Below are 24,088 nucleotides of genomic sequence, written 5' to 3' on the forward strand. Positions count from 1 at the left end.
ATATAGGAGAAAAAAGAAAAAATGTCATGTGTTTTCCAATTTTGGTGGTATAGTCTCAGTTTGCTGTGGACACGGTTATGGGGGTATTTTAGGGGATGGGAGGAGCTAAATGCTTCAGAAGAGTTACAAACATTTTCAAGTGACGCTATCACTTCCAAAGTGTGACATTGTAATTGTTTACATGCACCAAACCTTTAATGTCCCGATTTACAGGCTGACGATGTTGGGAGGTATGCTTTATGTAAGTATTAGGATTTAGCAAAGATCATGAGTAGGAGACACTAAAGCCATGCAGAGTAGTTAAAATGATTGAGAAGCCATATGCTTAGTCACTCAGGTTAAGTTATAAATGTATAGTAATAAAATTAGTTATAAAGTTAATGCAGTGACGAACAACTGAAAAAAAAAAAAAAAAAAAAAAAAGGTTATTAATATTTAACAGTTTTTGTTGCATGATTGGTGAATGGTGATTATGTGCACCAAATGTGTTAGTAGAAGAGCAAAGGTCATTCACCAGAAGTGTCAAATAAAAAACAAAACAAAAAGTCTGGTTTCCTATTAACTTGGCTGCTGACTAAATGGACAGTAGAGTGAGTGTGTGGTGAAAAGAATAAGCTCCACAGGGGTGAGAGTTAACATTCATGATTAAATATTCTCTGCAAAGTTCTGCATAGTATGATGGCACTATTTACCAATAATAAAAATAATAATAATGTTTAAAAAGATTGCTACTTCCAGATTCATGCACTAATTCGATCCTATAAGGAAAACGTTTTAATTCATCTTAACTCATTTTGTAATCATATATACCTGATCCATTGTTTCCGCCAAATGACCATATGCCAGTGTGTCCAACAGGAGCTGAAAACGTGTTTCCCAAAGCACAGGAAGTAAAATAGCCACTTTGACGAATTCGTGCTAATCTTTCTGTTCCAATAGGTGGCGGTATTTTGCGATCATTTGCCAAACTAACTGGCTGCAATTGACCCAGCGAAGGAGGAGCCGATATTGATGACAAGGGTGAAGAGGAACCAGTAGATGCTGATGGAACAGGAGACTCACCTGTAATGTTAAATTTACCAATTACAGTATGCCAAATAATGTTATATGTCTAGATCAGGAAACAAAGCAAGTTAAACTGGCAAGAGTACATAAAACACATTGCGAAATATACTTAGAATTTACATGTGAGAAATTTCCTAAAATGGCCAATCTTGATTAAAATTATGGCATTTCATGTCAAATAGTTATGTTAACACCCTTCACCCAATAACATGATTTAAAATGTACGTAAAAATACATTATTACAGTTTAACTATTCATAGGCAAATACATACACGAACTGGAAGAATTTGTCCAAGGATGAGGTGAAAAATGCTGTCTATTAAAGTTTGGAGTGCCAACACTAGGCCCCTGAAAAAACACTTGACTTGCATGATGATTTGATGTGAAATTCGTGGGTGTCATTGTAGTGGATAGTGAACAGGTGTCTGCACCATCAAACGATGTAGCTATGAACAACAAAAAACAAGTTAAAGAAGACTTGCACCTAAAAAAAAAAATTAAAGCAAATTTTCTTAAAATAAACACAGTTAAATAAAATATTCAACTTTAATTATTTAACTTTCTTTCAAAAGGAGTTTTCCCTTCATTACAACAAATTTAAAACAGTATTTTTAGATTTGATTACAACCAGGCCACTATCTGTATGGAGCTTGTACGTTCTCCCCATGTCTGCGTGGGTTTCCACAAACAGTCTAAAAACATACTGGAAGGTTAATGTCTAATTAGACTAAATGTGTTTGTGTAATAGAGAATTTAGACAGAGAGCTCCAATAAAGTGAACAATGATATATTGTCTGTAAACAGCTGTGCAATATGGTGGTGCTAAATATATGGTGGCACTGTATTAACAATGACAATTAGTTACTGCATGTCTCAATAGGTGTTTGGTGACACATACAGCTATTTCTTAGGTAGTAAAGCTAGGTACACTGCCTAATTTTCCACCAACTTTTTATGCCGATCGATTTAACATCCGATCGCTTGGTCCATAGACCGCATAAGCACTAGCCTTGTTTTAGACCAGGGTTTCCCAAACCCAGTCCTCAGGGCTCCCTTACAGTGCAGGTTTTCCATATCTCCTTGCTGGAGCACAGGTGTATTCATTACTGATTAACACATTGTAACAGATCCACAGGTGGTCCTAATTATGTCACATGTGATCCGCAAAACCTGCACTGTTAGGGAGACCTGAGGACTGGGTTTGGGAAACCCTGTTTTAGACTATAAAGGAAAGAGCAATCATCTCACTAGCGACTTTTTACAGCCATGTTGTCGTGAACAATGATTTTAATTTCATACACACTGAAGCGACATTTGCGGGTCATGTAACAATATACCAAATACATTAGCATAAAGGGGCAGAGCTTTCACTATAATTAACACTCACAAACGCATAAAACAACCAGACAGGTACAATACACATGTATACAAAATACAAACAACGTTTTTATTCTAGTACAATACATAAATACTGTAATAGAATTAGCCATTCTGACATGCACATATTTTGCTCTACAAAAGAATGTAATAAGGTGGTACAGGTACCAAATTAAAATGGCAGACATTAGCAATACACACAAAAATGTTGTTTTGCGGCGTTACTTGATCCTGGTGGGACTACTGGATGAGAAAACAGTAACTATTGTTTCACTTTATACCCCTAACTCTCGCCAGATCCCCTTTGTGAAATCACTCTGTGAAGGTGTCTAAAATCCAACAGGGCCACCTGATCATTATGGGTGACTTTAATATAACCCCAGATCCTAAGCTAGATAAATCACAAACTTCTACCTCAAGTAGCGTTCGGACTAACTTGGGACCTTCATTGGCGTTCCGCAAATTACTAGCAGAATATTACCTTTAGGACATATGGCGAGTACACCCACCAGGGGCCAGACAATATAACTATCACTCAGCTGTTCACAACACTTACTCCAGGATTGACTTGATCCTGACCGACAAGTGGACTCTGGTAAAATATTTACAGACCCATTATGTTGCAATCACATGGTCTGACCATGCCCCAGTTGTGTGGTCTTGGAATCTACACCAAACCAGGATTCCCCCCAGGCCATGGAGAATGCCTCTGTATCTTCTCACTTCTCTTGAACAAAGAACTGCCCTTTCAGAAGCCTTATCGCTCTACACACAAACCAATAGCCCTGAAGACATGTCAGTGACCACACATTGGTGTGCCTTAAAAGCAGTCATTAGGGCTAAGGCAATACAAATTGGTGCTTGTATGAAAAAACAATACCTTAATCTCCAAAAATCTCGAGTCTCAACTAGCTACACTAGAGGCCCAAAATCAATTACACTCCTCTAAATTGCTACAAAGAGAACTAAATACCGTAAGAAAACAATTAAACACTCTCTTTATCTCCTGTATGAATACAGCATTAACCAAACTACGCCAAAAATGTTATGCTCTAGGGCAGGGGTCAGGAAACTTTTTTACCTTTTACCCCAAAATATATTTAGATACGCCAACGTTACCCCCTTGATTTGAAAGGAAGGAAATCATATATTAATTATTGTAATTCAAAATTTTATTGAATATATTCAAAATTTCTTTGAAAACTTCAACTTCAAAACTTCAGGTTTTGGAGAAATGATGTTGCTTCATTTTTGATACGAGAGCATCAATATTGGGGCATTTTGATGTCAGAGCAATTTGGATACAGTCTTCAGTGTCCAATCGATTTCTCTGCTTTGTTTTTATGTTTGTTAGAGTGGAAATCCTTGTTCGCAAAGGTAGGTTGTTGCAAAAAGCAGCAACTTTTTGACTGCCTCCTCATGTGCAATTTTGAATGCCTTTTATCTGTTGACATCCAAAAATATGACAGATCTGCTTTGTTTTCAAATGCAATACGTGCTTCATTATTGCATCGTAGGTCAAGAAGTGCCTCTGCCAACCCTTCTGGTACAACAGCAATTTCACATTTAAAGGGGTCTACAATCCAACTGACAGCATGTGAATCGGCAGCATTACCCCCAGGAATTTCATTTTTACCCCATTTGGGGTAATTTACCCCTGTTCCCTGACCACTGCTCTAGCGAATAGGGTAAGCAGACTACTTGCATGCAAGTTAAGAGGGAAACAGGCTCGCAATAGAATTAAAGCTCTCCTTGACCCTCGTGGTGTCAAATCCCACAACCCTGCCGAAATTGCAAAACTTTTTGCCGACTATTACGCTAAACTATATAATCTATGTAACAATAGCAGTACCCCCCAACCCTCCCCTGATGTTATCTCAGCTTTTTTTGACCCATTTAAACCTCCCCACTCTAGACAACGATAGCCTGGACATCTCTTAATCTCCCATTCTTCTCTCAAGAAATAGAAGCAGTCATAAAAAACCTCTCAAAAGATAAGGCCCCTGGTCCAGACGGTTTAATTAACTCCTTTTATATTACCTTTCAAGAAACCCTTGTTCCCCTCTTTACCGCGCTATATAATAGCATACTACAAGGGGGCAGTTTCCTGACAAAATGCCTGAAGCTCAGATCATCACGATACTGAAACCAGGTAAAGACTCTTCAGAGTGTAAAAATTACAGACCCATAGCTTTATTGAATTCTGACCTGAAGATTTTTGCTAAATTGCTCGCTACTCATCTTAACCCTTTTGTCTGCCCCATCTTATCCATCCGAACCAGGTAGTTTCTTTTTCCTGGCCGTCAGGCATCTGAGAATACTAGGCATATCTTGAAAGTCCTGGATTCTATACAGTACACTCCAGATGAACTTGTACTACTCTCCTTAGGCTCGGAGAAAGCCTTCAATAGGCTCCACTGGTTCTATTTGCGGGAGGTACTAGTCAAATTTGGTTTTCAAGGCAACATTCTTCACTCAATAATTGCACTATACCAAGACCAACTGCTAGAATTTTTAGCAATGGCCTTTTATCCCCCCGCCCCTTCCCTATCTCCAATGGAACTAGACAGGGGTGTTCCTTGTCCCCACTCTCATGTTTGCCCTTGCCATCGAACCTCTAGCCCAAACAATACGTTCTTCTCCCGACTTCCCAAGGATCACCCTCTATTCAACTTCTCACAAATTATGTTTATTTGCAGACAATGTATTTGTTTGTCACCAGCCCGGAGACCTCTTTGGGGGCCCTCCAACTCCTCTTAATCGCTATAGTGCTGCTTCTTTGTACAAAAATTGAATATCACCAAATCGGAAGCATTGCTGGTGAATATCCCCCCTCTTCCCCTGGCATCTCTGCAACAGTTGTTTCCCTTTGTGTGGGTTCAAGATTCCTTATCATATCTGGGTATTCAGAATACTCCCAAGACCGCTGACATCTTTGAAGCCAACTATGCCCCATTACTGCAACATCTTTCGTCTTTCGTTATTGAATAAGAATTGGATTAACCACGAGGTCTCCTGGCTGGGTCGTGTCGCCTCATTTAAAATGATGTTGCTTTTGAAGTTATTGTATATATTCCGTATGTTGTGCCTAAACGTTACATGGATCTACTCTACAAACTAATGTGATCATACATATGAAAACAAAAGCGCCCCCTCCTGGCTTACAAACATATGTCTCTCCCCAAGCAACAGGGAGGGTTGATACTTCCCAATCTAGCCCTTTATCAAGAAGCTTTCATTCTATCTTACCTTAGGGATTGGTCGCTTTCTACCAATTCAAAGCCATGGGTTGAGCTAGAACGGGGCTCCTACTCGACCTTTCCCTTAGCAGACCTGCTATGGATCCCCAAAAACACCCGCCCTTCCCCCAACGCTCATCTCCTCTCCATCTCGAGTGCTTTGCTGACATGGGACAGACTGATAATTCGTCATCCCGAATTATCCCTTCCAACCCGCAAGATTTCTCTTCAGGCCCTCTCTAAATTCATTCCGGACATCAACCTCACTACCTGGTGCTCTAGAGGTCTGACCTTTCTTAAAGACCTTTATGCTCAGGACCTCTTCCTCCCTTATCCAAGAGTGTTTTAATATCCCTGCTAAGGACTTTCTCAAATACGCCCAAATTTTCCACTGGATAAGTTTGAATACTAAAATACCCCACTCTCTAGCCCTCCCTCCCTCCTCCATAGTCGATAGATTAACGAAAAGCCATACTAAGGGGGGAGGGGAACAACATTTTGGTACCAATACCCCAACCCCTCCCTCCTCCAAAGTCGATAGATTAACGAAAAGACATACTAAGGTGGGAGGGGAACAACATTTTGGTACCAATACCCCAAGTCCCTCATAGTCCTAATTCCCATTTGGTTTGGGACGGGATCTTCACCTTAACATCTCCCCCCAACAGTGGGCATCCATCTACTCTACTTCTTTCAGTCTTTCTAAATATATCAACCATACAGAGATGCATGTCAAACTGGTCAATAGACTTTATCTTACCCCAAGCCAGGCTCCATGACATGTGGCCCTCTCAGACGAAATTATACTGGCGCTAACGTGACCAAACTGCTGATGTATTTCATGTCTTTTGGCCTTGCCCTATGATTCGCCCTTTGTGGTGAGAGGTTTTCGATATTTGCTCTTCTATCATGGGCGGCCCCATAGACATGGACCCAGGCCTAGCACTACTTCATTTATATCCCTCCTCTATTACTAAACAAGATAAGTATCTTTTGGGCGATATCCTGACAGCAACCAGACCAGCGATCGCTCAAAACTGGAAAGCTGCCTCCCCTACGCTCTCTAAAATCATTAAAAAAATCCAGCACAGTTTTGAGATGGAGACAATTGATATGCCTTATTCTGTTTCTGCCTCGGCCCCCATTATGAAGTGGCTAAAATGGCACATATACATCACAGAAGGAGCCAGAGCACCTAGCAGTCCGTCCCTCCTCCTCCTCCTCTACCCAATAGTCACACAGCCCTACTTGCTCCCTGCAGAATGGCTAGTAGACGAATGGGGTTCCCTTTCTCCCTCGGTTAGGGATATACCTCTACATTTTGCTGATGTAATATTTCTTCTTGTTCCATAATTTATATAATGTTTCTTTTTTTTAATTTATGATTGGTTCACAATGTTGTTATAACATTCATTGAGCAACTATTCCCCCATTTCCCTGGTGGTGGGACACAGTGATCCTCCTCCTTTCCCTCTTACCCTCCCCTTCTTTCACCACGCTTTTTTTTTTTTATATGTTCTGTACCCCATATTCTTGAGAAATTTTCAATAAAAACGTATGGATGAAAAACGTTTTGGTATAACACTACACTTTATTAAACTGGCTGCCATATGGTAGACGCATCAATGCAATAGACTACTGCTATTGCTATTCAGTTACAATCATCTAATTAACAAGTCAGTGGACACCACACTACGTGGAACAGGTACAGGCATCCGAAATTCCCATACACATACCCCACCCCCCCCCCAACGAAGCCCCAGCTCGAGGAAGCATCAGAGGATTATCGTGGATCGATCGTATATTTATACACACTACATGATGGAAAGGTGATTGGAACAAAAATACTGAATGGTACAACCAAGTGAGGTGACAATCGACAATTCGGGAAGACTTTTGACCATCGTGTCACTACACACACTGACCCGACTTTCGAACGAGTGGTTGTACGTCGGCTGGTTGAGGCAATTATTAGACGAAAAACCTGTAGTGTGTACCCACCTTTAGAATTGTACTTATCCCAGCAGAAGTGTGCTAAATGTGCATGTTATCACAGTATTGTATTCTAAGTGATAACAGACAGATTTAATGTAACTGAAAATGCAAATATTTCAAAGTATCAATATTGACTTGGTTGCTGGCAAATTCCAGCATTGACATGTGAACAGCACAGGTTTCTACTCATAATTATCAGTTTACCAAAAGTGATGGCAATCCTAAAAGGCAAGGAAGGACAATGGCAAGTTGATATTTAAAGCTGCATTCACACGTAGGATGAGGTCAATCACATTACCCATAAGCTCCCCCTCACTGGAGCCCTTGGAGCTGCTAAAGGCAGCAGTTTTTCAAGACGCTCCATAGAACATCTCACATCTTTGGCCAAAAGCAAGGACTGTGCGACACTGTGGAGGGGTGTGTTATCATGTAGACCAGGCCTGTCCAACCTGCGGCCCTCCAGATGTTGTGAAACTACAAGCCCCAGCATGCTTTGCCAGTAGACAACCTGTTGATAGCTGGAAGGGCATGCTGGGACTTGTAGCTTCACAACATCTGGAGGGCCGCAGGTTGGACAGGCCTGATGTAGACTAATGTGAGGCACAACGCATAGAGCTTCTTACTGGTCTAGCAGAAGCACACACCTATCTCAGTATCCATTTAAAAAAGATTAGCTATAACGCCCAATATTAACTCTTACTTTCCTACTCTCCAGAATTTCAGGGAGTTTTCAGGGAGTCCTCTTAGAAGAGCAAGCACTGTCCCGAATCCAAGGAGGAGGCAGGGCTTAATTAAGCATTTTGTGTAATTTAGATTCCCCCATACTGCAAATTGTGGCAGGGGGCTGATCTACTGTGACACAAATATGTCACCATTCGTCTTCCTACACTTGCTATCTGACCTGGGAGAAAGGACGCTAGCAAGAATGTACTAACTGGGAGTGCAGTTTTAAGGTTTTGCAGAGAGAAGTTCAACTAAATATAATTGCACTTATTAGACAAACATGCCCTCCGTGGCAAGTAAAAGTTTATACTTCCTCATCATTAAGTGCAGGACATATATGAACTTTCACAACACACTGTACACCGAACAGCCACAACATTAAAACCCACTGACAAGTGGACAACATTGATTATATCATTACAATGGGACCTGTCAAGGGGAGGGATATATTAGGCAGTGAGTAAACAGTCAGTTCTTGAAGTTGATTTGTTGGAAGCACAAAAAATGGTCAGAGAAAGTATCTGAGCAACTTTGACAGGGCCAAATTGTAATGGCTAGACAAGCGGGTCAGAGCATCACCAAATGGCAGATTCTTGCACCTTATAGGACTTAAAGGATCTACTGTTAATGTCTTGATGCCATATAACACAGTACATCTTCAGAGGCCTTGACAGGTCAGGGCTGTTTTGGCGGCACAAGGGTATATTGGCGTAAGCAATGAACAAAACTAATTTGCTTATTTAAAAATGCTAAAAGTGCTCAAACTCCCCGCAAAAAAAACCAGATGACTGAGGTCAACTTTTTTTTTAGCACTTCTATTACAAAATGTAATTTTTTTTTTCAAAACATTACTTTTTTACTTGACTTTTGAAAATGTTATAAAACAGTGGCTTTTTAAAGGATATTTATATCTATCCCTCTATCTCTTATCTATATACACATGTACTATTTGTTAATCAAAACAACCAGCAAGTATAAATGCATACAAATAAAAATTTTAAATAAAATCTTACCCAAAGATCCAGAAGAAACTCTTTGAAAGGATGACCTGAAACCAGGTGCTTTAGAGCCATCTAAAGAATGATGATTTTCTATATGTCCAAGCAAGGCATTGTCTAGATAAGTACTTTGGTCGCTGAAAGATAGATCAGATGTGTGTGGAGACAACTGGCATCCTCCCCAACCTTGACTGCCTGATACCTGGCTGTCAAGTAGACTAGAAAAGTGATTGAATAATGCAGGTCCAAGTGATGGAGACAACTGTTTGCTTGCCAAATTAAACTGTATTTGGGAATTGGACATGGGAGATGTTGGTAATGTAGAGGGTTTATTTGATTGTTGGAGTAAATCTTGATTACCCCTTGACTCTGTATCTGTAACAAAAAAAGCTTGTTGTTCTTGCCGAATTTGTTTTGTAGGAATCATTGAGTATAGTGAGCCTTTATATTGCATTCTATGCGATACATATGGGTCAGTAGCAGCTATCTGTGGAATTCTGCAAATATGTAGAGATTCTGAAACTTTAGGTCTATTAGAATTTGTAGATACTAAATCATTCATAAAAGCAGCACTCATTGGGTCATTTCTTTCTGAAATACTACCTGACAATATTTCATTGTTTATGTTTAGCTGGGCTGATTGAGTTAATGAAGACTGATCTAATATTTGGTCACTTGTGCATGTGGGATTATCAAGCTCATTTATTCCAGATGAAGAATACATTTCAACTGCCTGATCTATTGTACCTGGATTTCCGAGGGATTGCAAAAAAGCTTCATTTTTAGATAAAAAGTGCTCTTGCTGTGTATCAATAGAAACTGCGCTGGAGACTGATCCATTATTTATGGTCGTAGAAAACATTGATGGAATTGTAGCACCCACACTTGTTACAGTAGAGGTCACAGATGTTCCAGTGCTGGTTCTATAGCTGCAAGGAAAAAGCTGTTTTCTGGAAGACGAAGGACTGTTTATCATGCTCATTTGTTGTGAAACTACAGATACTGGAGAGACAGACACTTGACTGCCTAAAGAGGCAGTGTTACTACCAATCTGAGTCATATTACCCATTTGATGTGATGAGCGGCCAATGTTGTTGTGTTTTGGAGAATTATTTGCACTACTCGGACTAGCTGATCTTACAGGGAATGGTCCCCATGTGCTTGGAGTGGAGTTGAACGTTCCTCCAAATTGTGTCATAGGTAAGCGAGGGTGTCTAATTTGCTGCATTGTTTGAGCAGCTAAGAGGGCAAAATGTGGATGAGTATATGATAATGGAAGTGTTCCAGGGAAAGGAGGATGTACATTTGCTTGTATAGTTTTATTTGGTCGATTAGATGCCTGAAAAGCTGGCAAAACAGTTGTCTGTGTTGTTGTTACAGTGGAGGTTCCAAAAGAAAATGCAGTTCTGTTAGAAGACATCATGCCTGCTCCAGATGATGAATTTGAAATAGATTTGGGACTACGAATGTGTGTCTTTGGAATTAAGTCTTCAAGTTCTTTTGCAGGATCTTGAATCAGGGCATTAATTAGCTGCACTGCATATCGTGTGGATTCAGTCCCTCCCCTATGGTGAAAACAAACATATATAAATATGTATATAGATAAATATATATATATATGTTAATACAGATGAATACCAAATGTGTGTGTGGAAGAGGATTACATAGCTGAAAAGGTTAAAAAAAAATATTCAGGAAACTCCAAACATTACAACATTACAAAGGGAGAAAAATTAAATAATTTTCAGCAATGTCATATGCCCAGACATGAAGTGTTTTCTCCGACAACCATGTGTTGCTACAAAAAAACAAACAAACAAGACAGACCTCAAATTCTCAAAAAACACAAATTACTATATCTTGGACATAATGCTCCAAAATACTGTTATCTGGAATCGCCCAAACTCCAAGTGTTGATAGAATGCATACCTGTATATGAAAGACCAAACCACCGCCCGAGTAACCAAATCATCAATAAATTGTTATGGCAGTTAATCATTCAACGGTTTCATATCACTTTAAAAGATATAAAATTAGAGCAAAGTATTTCTGTAGCGATTAGATATTTAAAAGACTGAGATTGTATGGCCAATCCAAGTCATAGTCGCATTGAAAAATTATAGGGGCTGCAAATTCAGTTTAAAAAGAAAACATTTTTGTATTTAGTTCCACTGTAAAACAGAACTGCTCAACCATTTTTTCTTTTTTGTAACAATGAACTCTTTATATAGAAAAGATTACTTCTGTAGAAATATTTTAATAAACTCTCAAATGTTCAAGAATGGAGTTCAGGGAATTGATGAAATGAGGGTATAATGTGAATATGTACAGTTGTGGCCAGCAATATCAATATTGGTATCCATGCAGTTTAATAATAATAATGCGCAATTATTTCCCCAAAAAATGTTTAAATTAAAAACAGAATGTCATGCTTATGGTAAACATAATCTGATTCCATTTGGCAGACACTGCTACCTTGGGGTATGGAAAGCTTGTGCTGGAGTAGGCACTTTGGTTGAATCCTTGAAAAATCTTCTAGATCAAAACCCCTCTCCTTCTATACCTCTCCACCAATGGCTACTCAGTTTCTCTATTTTTTAACTAATAAAGCACCAATTGAACCCCCAAAAAAATAAAAATGGAAACCACAATCAAATCAATCATACAACAAAGTGTAAAAGGGGTGGAAATATGGTGTTCCCCAAATGAAATCGGAGGATTTAATGTAAGTATAACAATCCTCTTCTCTTTCTACCACTTTGGTGGACAATGCTACCTTGGGGACGTCTGAGCGTACAATCCCCAAGTGGCAGTTTTCAGACAGGCAATACTTTCTGCCCAAAGCTAGCTTCTTTGGACACAAATACATTGAACAGGTAGAATTTTGTAAAAGTATGGACAGAACAGCAGATTGTTGCTCTGTGCCACGCCACTCAGTAAATGCTCACCAATTTGGTAGAATAGGCTGTAAGTTTCTCAGGGACTGGCTTCCCTGCAGAAATATAGGCCAACCGAATCACAGCTTTAAGCCATCTGGCCACGGCTTGCTTATCCGTTGGCCAGTTTCTCTTCTGCAGATGTGTACATTTCTTCTAAAAACCAACCAACTAAACAAAAAAAAAAACCTGAAAAGCACTGTGGGAGCTACCAGCCCTATAGAAGGATGAAGTTCAATTGACATAGATACGGTCAGAGCCTTGATGACCTAACACCTGGATGATGTTTAACTTAATGAGGTCCTGGTTCAGATGAAATTTAGACACTACCTATCTCACGAGATCCAGATTCATATTATTCCCCGCTTTCCGCCGCCATCTTCACTCGGGCATTGGAGGGAAGAGGGAGGGTGTTTTTGTGGTGTCCTCTGTCCTGCTCAGTCCAGTGGTGGTGTTCTGCTCAGTCCAGTGGTGCTGTCCTGTGCTCTGTCCTGCTCAGTCCAGTGGTGGTGTCCTGTGCTCTGTCCTGCTCAGTCCAGTGGTGCTGTCCTGCTCAGTCCAGTGGTGCTGTCCTGCTCAGTCCAGTGGTGCTGTCCTGCTCAGTCCAGTGGTGCTGTCCTGCTCAGTCCGGTGGTACTCTCCTGAGCCGCATATAATTATTAAAGGCTTTGCCGAGTGTGTGTGGTTTAGGGGTACGCTCTCTTGTGCTGCATATAATGGAGAACAAAAATGTGGAGGATAAAGTAGGGAAAGATCAAAAACCATTTCCTCCTAATGCTGAAGCTGCTGCCACTAGTCATGACATAGACGATGAAATGCCATCAACATCGTCTGCCAAGGCCGATGCCCAATGTCATAGTAGAGGGCATGTAAAATCCAAAAACCCAAAGTTCACTAAAATGATCCAAAAAAAGAAATTAAAATCATCTGAGGAGAAACGTGAACTTGCCAATATGCCATTTACGACACGGAGTGGCAAGGAACGGCTTAGGCCATGGCCCGTGTTCATGACTAGTGGTTCAGCTTCACCAAACGATCTAAGCCCTCCTCCTCCCCCCCCTCTAGAAAATTTAAGAGAGTTAAGCTGTCATCAAAAACACAGCAAACAACTCTGCCTTCTAAAGACATGGCATCACAAATCCTCAAGGAGAGTCCAAGTGTGTTGGTGGTTGCGATGCCTGACCTTCCCGTCACTGTACGGGAAGAGGTGGCTCCTTCCACCATTTGCAGCACGCCCTCTGCATATGCTGGAAGGATCACCCACAGTGCAGTTCCAGATTTTGATAATGAAGGTGTCAATGTTGTACACCAGGAGGAGGATATTGATGTAGCTGGCGCTGAGGAGGAAGTTGACGAGGAGGATGCTGATGTGGTTTTCTTAAATGAGGCACCAGGGGGGGAAACAGTTGTTGTCCATGGGATGAAAAAGCCCATCGTCATGCCTGGGCAGAAGACCAATAAATCCACCTCTTCAGTCTGTTGTCCGGATTGGGATAGAAATAATTCCAGATGTATTGCCATATGTAGATTATGTAAATCTGCAATAAGCAGGGGTAAGGATCTTGGCCACCTAGGGACATCCTCCCTTAGAATTATGAAGGGTCTTCAGGTAACGTATGTGTTTAGTTCAGGAACTGTGGCTAGGACCGTCAGCAGTCCAGGGACACCTAAATCCCTTGGTGCCGTTGTATCCACACCAGCAACACCCTCATCGTCAATTTCCTCCTCGATCTGGATCGGAGATAGTCCCGCAGGCCATGTCAACCGGCATGACTGAGTCCTCTTCAATCCGGGATTCTTCCGGAGGATCCTGCAGCGGTACGCCTACTACTGCCGCTGCTGCTGGGAGTCGGTCATCTTCCCAGAGGGGAAGTCTTAAGACCGCTATGTCTTTCACTAAGCAATTGACCGTACAACAGTCGTTTGCCATGAGGACGAAGTACGAGAGCAGTCATCCTATGGCAAACGGATAACAGCTATGTTGGTGTTAGACGTGCGTCCGGTGTCCGCCATCAGTGGAGTGGGATTTAGACGGTTGATGGAGGTATTGTGTCCCCGGTACCAAATCCCGTCTAGATTCCACTTCACTAGGCAGGCGATACCCGGGATGTACAGAGAAGTACAAAAAAGTGTCCTCAGTGCTCTGAAAAATTCGGTTGTACCCACTGTCCACTTAACCACGGACATGTGGACAAGTGGTTCAGGGCAAACTAAGGACTATATGACTGTGACAGGCCACTGGGTAGATGCATCGCCTTCCGCAGCAACAGCAGCATCAGTAGCATCAGTAGCAGCATCTCCGAAACACCTGCTCGTTCCAAGGCAGGGAACGTTGTGTATCACCGGTTTCAGCAAGAGGCACAACGCCAACAACCTCTTAGAGAAACTGAGGGAAATCATCTCGCAGTGGCTTACCCCACTTACACTCTCCTGGGGATTTGTGGTGTCGGATAACGCCAGTAACATTGTGCGGGCATTACATATGGGCAATTTCCAGCACGTGCCATGTTTTGCCCACACAATAAATTTGGTGGTGCAGCATTATCTTAAAAGTGACAGGGGTGTGCAGGATATGCTTGCGGTGGCCCGCAAAATTGCGGGACACTTTTGCCATTCTGCCACTGCCTACCGAAGACTGGAGCACCATCAAAAACACCTGAACCTGCCGTGCCATCACCTCAAACAAGAGGTTGTGACGCGCTGGAACTCCACCCTCTATATGCTGCAGCGGATTGAGGAGCAGCAAAAGGCCATTCAAGCCTACACAGCCACCTACGACATGGGCAAATGAGTGGGGATGCGCCCGAGTCAAGCGCAGCGGAGACGGATTTCCGTGTTGTGCAAGGTTCTCCAGCCGTTTGAACTTGCCACACGAGAAGTCAGTTCCGACACTGCCAGCTTGAGTAAGGCGATTCCCCTGATCAGGCTGTTGCAGAAGCAGCTGGAGAAAGTGAGGGAGGAGCTGGTAAAGCATTGCGATTCCACAAAGCATGTAGCTCTTGTGGATGAAGCCCTTCGTACGCTTTGCCAGGATCCGAGGGTGGTCAGTCTTTTAAGGTCAGAGGAATACATTCTGGCCACCGTGCTCGATCCTCGGTTTAAAGCGTATGTTGTGTCTCTGTTTCCGGCGGACCAAAGTCTACAGCGGTGCAAAGACCTGCTGATCAGGAGATTGTCATCTGAAGAGGACCGTGACATGGCAACAGCTCCTCCTTCATTTTCTCCCACACCTGTGGCTGCGAGGAAACAGCTGAGATTTCCTAAACGACCCGCTGGCGGGCATGCAGAGCAGGCAGGAGCGAATTTGAACATCTGGTCCGGACTGAAGGACCTGCCAACGATTGCTGACATGTCTACTGTCGCTGCATTGGATGCTGTCACCATTGAAAAAATGGTGGAGGATTACTTTGGTGACAGCATCCAAGTAGACATGTCAGACAGTCCTTACTTGTACTGGCAGGAAAAGGCAGTTTGGAAGACCGTGTACAAACTGGCTCTATTTTACCCGAGTTGACCCCCTCCAGTGTGTACTCCGAAAGAGTTTTTAGTGCAGCGGGGAACCTGGTCAGTGAGCCGCGAAGGAGGTTGCTTCCGCAAAATGTTGAGAAGATGATGATAATTCATTTTGATGAACAATTCTTCAATGAAGACCAGCAATGGCCTCCAGAGGGACCTGTGATTGTGGAGTCTAGCGGGGACGAATTGATAATGTGTGAGGATAAGGAAGTACACACTGAAGGGGGAGAGGAATCAGAGGATGAGGATGAGGACGACATCTTGCCTCAGTAGAGCCAGTTTACTTTGTACAGGGAGAGATGAATTGCTTTTTTTGTGTGGGGGCCCAAACAAACCAATCATTTCAGCCACAGTAGTTTGGTAGGACCTGTTGCTGAAATGATTGGTTTGTTAAAGTGTGCATGTCCTTTTTCCGCAACATAAGGGTGGAAGGGAGGGCCCAAGGACAATTCCATCTTGCACCTCTTTTTTTGGCATTATGTGCTCTTTGGGGCATAGTTTTTCAAACTGCCATCCTGTCTGCCACTGCAGTGCCACTCCTAGATGGGCCACGTGTTTGTGCCGCCCAATTGTGTCGCTTAGCTTAGTTATCCAGCTACCTCGGTGCAACCTTTTGGCCTAAAAACAATATTGTGAGGTGTGAGGTGTTCAGAATAGACTGGAAATGAGTGGAAATGAATGTTATTGAGGTTAATAATAGCGTAGGAGTGAAAAAAAAATAAAAAATGGATTTTAGCAGTTTTTATGATTTTTACAAAAAAAACCGAACCCAAAACCTTGAGGGGGGTGTTTTGGTAAGACCCATTAGAACCCAAAACCTGAAGGTAATCAGAACCCAAAACCCGAAAAGTGGCCGGTGCACATCCCTAATGTGTGTATGTAAATATATACATACACATATATATACACATATACATATATATATACATATATATACACACACATACATATATATATACACATATATATATACACATATACATATATATACACATATATATATACATATATACACACACACACACACACACACATATATACATATATACACACACACATACATACATACACACACATACATACACACACACATATACATACACACACACATATACATACACACACACACACACACACACACACACACACACACACATATATATATATATATATATACACATATACATATACATATATATATATATACATATACACACACACACACACACGCATGTATATATACAAGAAACGGATTGAGGCAGGGAAGCTCTATATTGAACTCCTTCCTGTCTCCAGCGTCCCACACGGGGATCCTTCTTGCCTCCTGCTTGATTTTTATACTATCTGTCTGCGGGGCTTCTACTGTTGAGCCCCAAGACTGATGTATTCCATTCTTGATCTTGACACATTAAACCACGCTCTGACCCCCACCCCTCTGAGAGAGGACTTCGTATATTCCACAAAATGGTGGATGCCATCACGATGAATTACGGTGTTCTATACTATATAGAGCAGCGCTGGGCCTCAAGAGTAATTCAAGTGTGACCACAGCATCAACCACCTGCCCGCACTGTAGGCAAGAGAGTGAAAGGAAAAAATATTCTGTCTGCGAGAGTCGTCTGGCTCTCACTACCTGACAGCCACTGCACAGCCGTTGCTGCTCTAGAAATTATTAAAAAGAATTATCTAAAATAAAAACTAGCAGCTAAAGAAAAGTTAGCCCAACTCCTTGGACACTTAAACTACACTGAGGAGCAATGGGGCATTGCAAAGGGGAGCGTTCTGTCAGCAGGTCACAAATTAAATAGTTAAGTGCCAATTCCACACTCCCTTACTACAACCCATGGTAGCAGTGTCCCCCATATTGGATGAAGGAGAATTTCAGATTTGGATTCCCAACAGACTGAATCCAGGCTTGTGAGCGATAGATAATTCAAGTGATTTTTCCAACGACGACACTTGTGCCAAACCCCGAATAGACTCTTCCAAGAGCCCCTGGACCAAGGAGATCTCTGGACTAATGCTACAGCATCTGGCAACTGCTGGGAGAAAACATCCCGAGAAGGAATGGGGGGGGGAATGGGGTTCTGCCTTTTTGGCTGCATCCCCACCAAAAAGACATGCGTGGGCTACGGTCCCGGGTCTCGCAAGGTGCATATCTGACATCTGGTTCTGAATGTCCATTTGGCAATTTAGCCTGGTAAAATACTACATAACAGATTTTCCCGCAATAACTCCATGCACAAAAGTATGCAGCTATGATCAAAAGCTTCAATTGTTGTTCAGACCAAACACCAGAATAGGGAAGAAATATGATCTAAGTGACTTTGACCATGGAATGATTGTTTAACCATCTCAGATGGGAAGGTTAAAATATTTCAAAAAACTTCTTATCTCCCGAGTTTTTCCATATACAACAGCCTCTAGCATTTAGAGAATGGTACGTCATGCACCCAGTGAGCTGCAGTTCTGTGTTCAAAAAACACCTTGCTAATGAGAGAAGGCAGATGAGAATGGCCAGACTGGTTCAAGCTAACAGGAAGGAGACAATAACTCAAATAACCAAGCGTTACAACAGGCGTAGAGCAATTCTGGAGTAGGGAATCATTTATTGGCACACATCAGGCCCCTTAATAATAACTAAGCATTAGTTCAATTCAATAGGATACAGCAATATGTCTCAAAGCATGACATCTCAAGCTGTTTCCAGAAACAGGACATTTAATTCAGATCTCAATCCAGAGCACCTTTTGGATGTGGTGGAATTAGAGATTTGCAGCATCAATGTACAGTCGACAAATCTGCAGCAACTGCATGATGCCATCATGTAAACACAGACCAGAATCTCTAAGGAATGTTTCTAGCACCCTGTTGAATCCTCTCCACAATTGGCCACTGAGTGTGCATAATACTAATTTATATATAGCACAACAAACAAGGCGCTGTCCTAATAGGACCCCCTGCCTTGTTTGCCCCTAGTGTATCGCAGCCTGGACCTGACCACTAAACCCAGTTACCAGAGGCTCCAATGTCTGACATGTCTCAAGTCTGTAATGAGAATAGAGTGGGGCAGTCTTAATGGTGCCATAGCTCCCAGAGCAAGGTCTGGTGAAGCAGAACGTGACAAGGCTGCGATCATTCACCAACCTCTTGGCCCTGGTCACTTATATACAACATGTAACAACGATCAGAATGTTCAAAACAGTAGAGCACTTCAATCCATTAAATTCCAATGTAATATCAAATCTTTATTAAACACTATTAAAAAAAGAGAATTTTTATACTCGATAAATCTGTTTCTGTGATTCTATCTGGGTGACACTGCTACCATGGGGTTGTGTGAGGGGAGTGTAGTTTGGCATTTAACTAGTTGACTTGTTAATGTATAATGCTGGCAAACACTTCCCCTCTGCAACCCCCCTGTAGACTCTTCAGTGTAATTATAAAGTCCCAAGGAAGGGGAGTCAATCAACCAGAGACCAAACCGCAGAAGAGAACTGGGGGAACAGTGTTCCCCAGATGTAATCAGAGAAACTGATTTATCATGATTATAAAATCCTCTTCTCTCTTTTATCCTATCTGGGGGACACTGCTACCATGGGGATGATCTAAAGCAGCCCCCCTAAGAGAGGGACCACTCTGACAACCCTGCACATAGAGCACTATGGCCAAAACTGGCGTCTGCAGACTCAAATACATTGATTTGATAAAATTTTGTTAAAGTATGGGCCGAGAACCAAGTGGCTGCTCTGTATAACTGGTCCGCTAAGACCCCATTTCGCGTAGCCCAGGAAGCCCCCACCGAACGGGTAGAATGGGAAACAATACGATCTGTCACAGGTCGGTTAGCATTGTTATAAGCCTGCTTAATAGTTGACGTAAGTCACCTAGCAATCGATTGCTTGGAGGCTGGCCATCCTTGTTTTGAGGAGTCAAATAAAATAAATAAGGAATCTGTGCGGCGAATCTTTGATGCCCTATGGACATAGACTCAGAGCTCTGACCACATCCAGAAACTCCTTGGAACATGTTGCGGAAGATTGTGGCTCCCCTGTGAACACCAGGCAGGAAAACAGGAACTGTTCTGAGCACCGCCCTATCATCGTAAAAGACAAGATATGGTTCGCGATATGAGAGAGCACCAAACTCGGAAACTCTACGAGCCGATGCAGTAGCTAGTAGAAACGCAACCCTCCATGTTAAGAACCGTAATTCCTCAGTATGTAACGGTTCACAGGGAGGCCCTTGAAGCATATTAAGGACCAGGTTGAGATCCGAGGGTGCCGTGGGCGGAACATATGGAAGTTGGATATGCAGGACTCCCAAAGGAAGATTGTGACGTCCAGTATGTCTGTCAGGCGAAAGTGAAAAAACACCAATAGGGCAGAGATCTGAACCTGTAAGGAACCCAGACAGAGGCCCCCATTCAAGCCATCCTTGAGAAAAGCAAGAGACGGAAGGAAGCCGTGTAGAAGGGTCGGCTCTCACACCATCTAATGCAGGTACACCATACGTGGTGGTAAATGCGAGCCGAAACTGGGTTTTCTACCACCTAAGGATCCCTTGCTCTTGTGCAAAAGTGTTGGACCTTTCGGTTCTAACGAGATGCCATTAAATCTCTGTTTGAGAACCCCCATCGACCTCTGGATGCAGTGACCATTCCCCTTGCAGTATCGCATGCCAACTTAGGCAGTCTGCTTCCCAGTTCTTGATGCCTGGAATAAAAACTGCGGAGATGGAGGGAATGTGGTTTTTGGCCCATGTCAAAATCTGAGCCACCACCTGCACTGCTCCTGTACTCCTGGTTCCCCGTCTGTTGACATAAGACACTGCCGTAGCATTGCTGGACTGCAGACGGACCATGTGCCCGTCAAGAATGATCTAGGCGCCCTGTAAGGCCATTAGCATGGCTTTCAGTTGCAGTATGTTGATGGGGACAGAGGTCTCCCGAGTGTACCAGAGTTCCTGAAGTCGCAAATGAAGGACCACAGACCCTCAACCCCGTAGGATGGCATCTGTGGATACTAAGATCCAGGACCATGGGGCAAAGAACCTCCTGACTACCAAATTGTCCTGGATCATCCATCATCTGAGGGACTGTCTTGCCTCTGGTGACAAGCGTATCAGTTGGCGTTCTAATTTTTGATGGGATCTGACCATTTCTTTAAGAGGTCTTATTGGAAGCAGCAAGAGTGAAGTCGACCATAAGGAAGCGAGTCTCGGTCGACACCATCTTTCCTAGTAGGCGCATGCATAAGAGGACCTAGTGTCTGTGGCATGTCAGAACTGGTGTCACAGTGTCCCGCAAGGATTGAGATTTGTCCTCTGGAAGGAATACATTTTGTTTGTTGGTATACATTATTAGTCCCAGAAAGTTCATTCCCTGGCACAGAGTTAATTGGGATTTGGACCAATTTATGAGCCACCTGTGCCTTTCCAAGATCCTGATGATGAGCTGCAAGTGCTGGTCTAGCAGGTGAGCAGAGTCAAACTTTATTAGTAGATCGTCCAGGTAGGGCACTACCTGCACTCCTCTGGAACGAAGACAAGCCGCCATTACTGCCATTATTTTTGTAAACACCCTTGGTGCTGTTGAGAGGCCGAATGGGAGAGCTCTGAACTGTGTAGTGAGAAGGTCCCACTGTGAATCTGAGAAGGGCCTGATGTGCCACCAAGATATGTACATGGAGATAGGCGTCTTTGATGTCTATTGACACCATGGACTTCCAGTCCATTGATAACCGACCTGAAAGGATTCTATTTGAAATCAGTACGCCTGCAGTTGTAGGTTCAACTGTTTTAGGTTCAGAATAGAGCAAAAAGAACCATCTGGCTTTCAGACCAAAAAGAGTTTGGAGAAAAAAAAACCTTGTCCTTTTTGGTGATCCGGGACTTTGTGCATAACTCCCGTCAAACTGCCGGCCTATCTGAGGGTTTGGGAGAAGAAAAATTCCTGGAGGAGGAGGAGAAAGACCTACCTCGGTGCTAGTGTCCTCTGGTGCCAGTTGCTCTGGACCTGTGTGCGCTCTGGACAGGTCCAGGCCCAGACCTGTTTGTGACCAGATGAGCCCCACTCAAAGGGCTGCCTAAATGAGCCAAACTTTGGTGTCCTAGGCTTTGGGACATGGACTGGGAGGAAAGTACCTTTGCCTCCTGTGACCCGCAAATTATGCTGTCCAATTCAGTCTCTAATAACACACCGCCTGAGTAAGGGAGAGATTCCAGAGATTTCTTTGATTCGGTATCCGCATCCCAGGACCTCATCCATAGGGTCCTCCTGGCAGCAACTGCTACTGTGAAGACAGAGGAGGAGATGAAGGCTGCATTTTGGACAGCCTCATATAAGTATCCTGAAGCTTGCTTGAGGTGTAGGCCAAGGGGAAGCAAGTCTGAATCTTGCAGACTCATCAACAACTGGTCAGTCCATGTTTCCATAGCCCTGGCAACCCATGCTGATGAAAACATGGGTCTAAATGAAGTGCCTGCTGCAAAGTAGATGGACTTTAAAAATTACTATCTTACGGTCAGTGGTATCCTGCAGGGTGGCTGTCCCTGAAACAGGGAGTGCAGTGTGGCGAGCTAAGCGTGCCACTGGTGTATCAACCCTTGGGACGTGCTCCCAACGGTTCAGGTCTTCTTCCTGTAAGGTGTATAAAGCAAGTTACCTTCGATGAATAATGAAGCTGCGATCACATTGTATCCAGGATACTTTTGTGATTTTTTTCAGCTCCAATGATGGAGGAAAGCGGATCGCACGTCTCCTGACCTTTTTAGAGAGACTTTGATCTGCAGTTCTAGTCTCTTCTAGGTCTAGAAGACCTAATGATATCTGGAAGATTCCTCCGGGTCCGTAACCTGTGTGTATCTGAATCCTCTATAAGTACGCCCTCCTCTTCTGAGGATCTCTCAGAATCAGAGAGAGACAGAAGGGGGTTAGCGGATCTGATTCGCCTTTTCTTGGGTAAAGGTCTTGGCGCATCCAAGAAATGGTTTAACCGATCTAGGGCTCTGACCAAGGATGCGGACCAAGCCAGTTCTCCTGTAGGAGGGACTTGAGTGGAGAGTATGGATGGATCCCCCACCTGTCCTAAGACAATGGACTCGGTGGTCCCCATGGTCCCGCCTGTTATGAGGGGGTCCATTGTTCCTGAGGTTGAAGGTAATACTGCAGCAACTGCCGGAATCTCTGCCAGTTTAGAGAGCAGCTGTACCAATGTGGCAACCCCCTGCATCAGGGCAGCCGCCCATGCTGGTGTTTCCGTTATGGGTGGTGCGTTAGTCTGGACTTGAGCTACTAGGGTAACCCCCACCGCAGTCAGTACAAAGCGCCCCCGGGTCCTGTTGTTCAATGGGTAAATTAATTTTACATTTTGCACAAGGTGCTTACCCTTGTCAGAGATTTTATAAGGACCAGTGTCACAACAATAAAATGCAATACAGGCAATCACACAAGAAATAGACAGAAGATACGAACTAATCTACGACAGAAATCAAAAAGTAGTATCCATGTTAAGGTTATGTGTGTCAGAAAAAAATATTTATGTAAGTAGTATTCTATATATAATGCTATTTGCATCAATTAATTTACTAATATACCCCTCTCTATGTTATAGTGAGTACAGAAAGTATTTTTGTAGTACTTCGCCTTCTATAAGGCCAAGATGTCTGAAGCAGGAGAGGTCTGTCAGCAACTGCGTGTTCCCCTTAGTGTGGCAGCTGCTTTTCCTGGGCAGTTGCTTTGGAGCGTTTGGAGAATCCAAAGTGTTTCTGCAGGAGGGGGAGCTCTATTATCCTTAGCTCTCCCCACCTTGCACCCTTGCTAGTCTGCCCCTCGTTTAATAGTAATTCCGGCAATGGCGATCTGCTGCTTATCCAATAAGCAGTAAATCGCCCAATCTATTTCTGAGACCACTAAAAGTATAAGTAATAACAAAGTTTCCCCCTTCCTTTCTGAGGAGGTGACTTGGTATAATCCAGGATGGCAGCCTTCGGCGCTTTGATTACCAGCGCATTCTGCCACTCGTGGCAGCACCGGTATACCGGGTAAGGGTCAGTGTGACAGCGGCTTTGTAAGCCACCTGTCAGCACTGAGAAAAGGAGAGATAATAAGATTTTTACTCCCCATAAAATCCTTTTCTCTTTCCTGCCATTGGGGGACACTGCGAGACATTGGGGCGATACCAAAGCTTCCTCGAGGGAGGGATTGCTCTGGACCAGCTGTGCGTAAAACTCTGCGGCC

The 24,088-nt window shown here is 43.1% G+C and overlaps 1 protein-coding gene across 2 annotated transcripts in view; it reads right to left on the bottom strand.

Moving 5' to 3' along the window:
* Positions 1–24,088, bottom strand: part of ANKHD1 (ankyrin repeat and KH domain containing 1) — a 195,995-nt gene that overhangs the window by 13,431 nt on the left and 158,476 nt on the right. Inside the window, exons 29-32 of one of the 2 annotated variants that reach the window (XM_075209750.1) lie at positions 10,145–10,962; positions 9,413–9,772; positions 1,338–1,511; positions 811–1,062 (exon numbers count right to left, since the gene is read on the bottom strand). In XM_075209750.1, coding sequence (XP_075065851.1) covers positions 811–1,062; positions 1,338–1,511; positions 9,413–9,772; positions 10,145–10,962 — 1,604 coding nt within the window. Of the gene's footprint in view, positions 1–810; positions 1,063–1,337; positions 1,512–9,412; positions 10,963–24,088 lie in introns of both variants that reach the window. The other variant, XM_075209749.1, reaches the window with a different exon arrangement.

This window comes from Mixophyes fleayi, chromosome 4 (assembly GCF_038048845.1).
Source record: "Mixophyes fleayi isolate aMixFle1 chromosome 4, aMixFle1.hap1, whole genome shotgun sequence".
NCBI classification, from domain to species: domain Eukaryota; kingdom Metazoa; phylum Chordata; class Amphibia; order Anura; family Limnodynastidae; genus Mixophyes; species Mixophyes fleayi.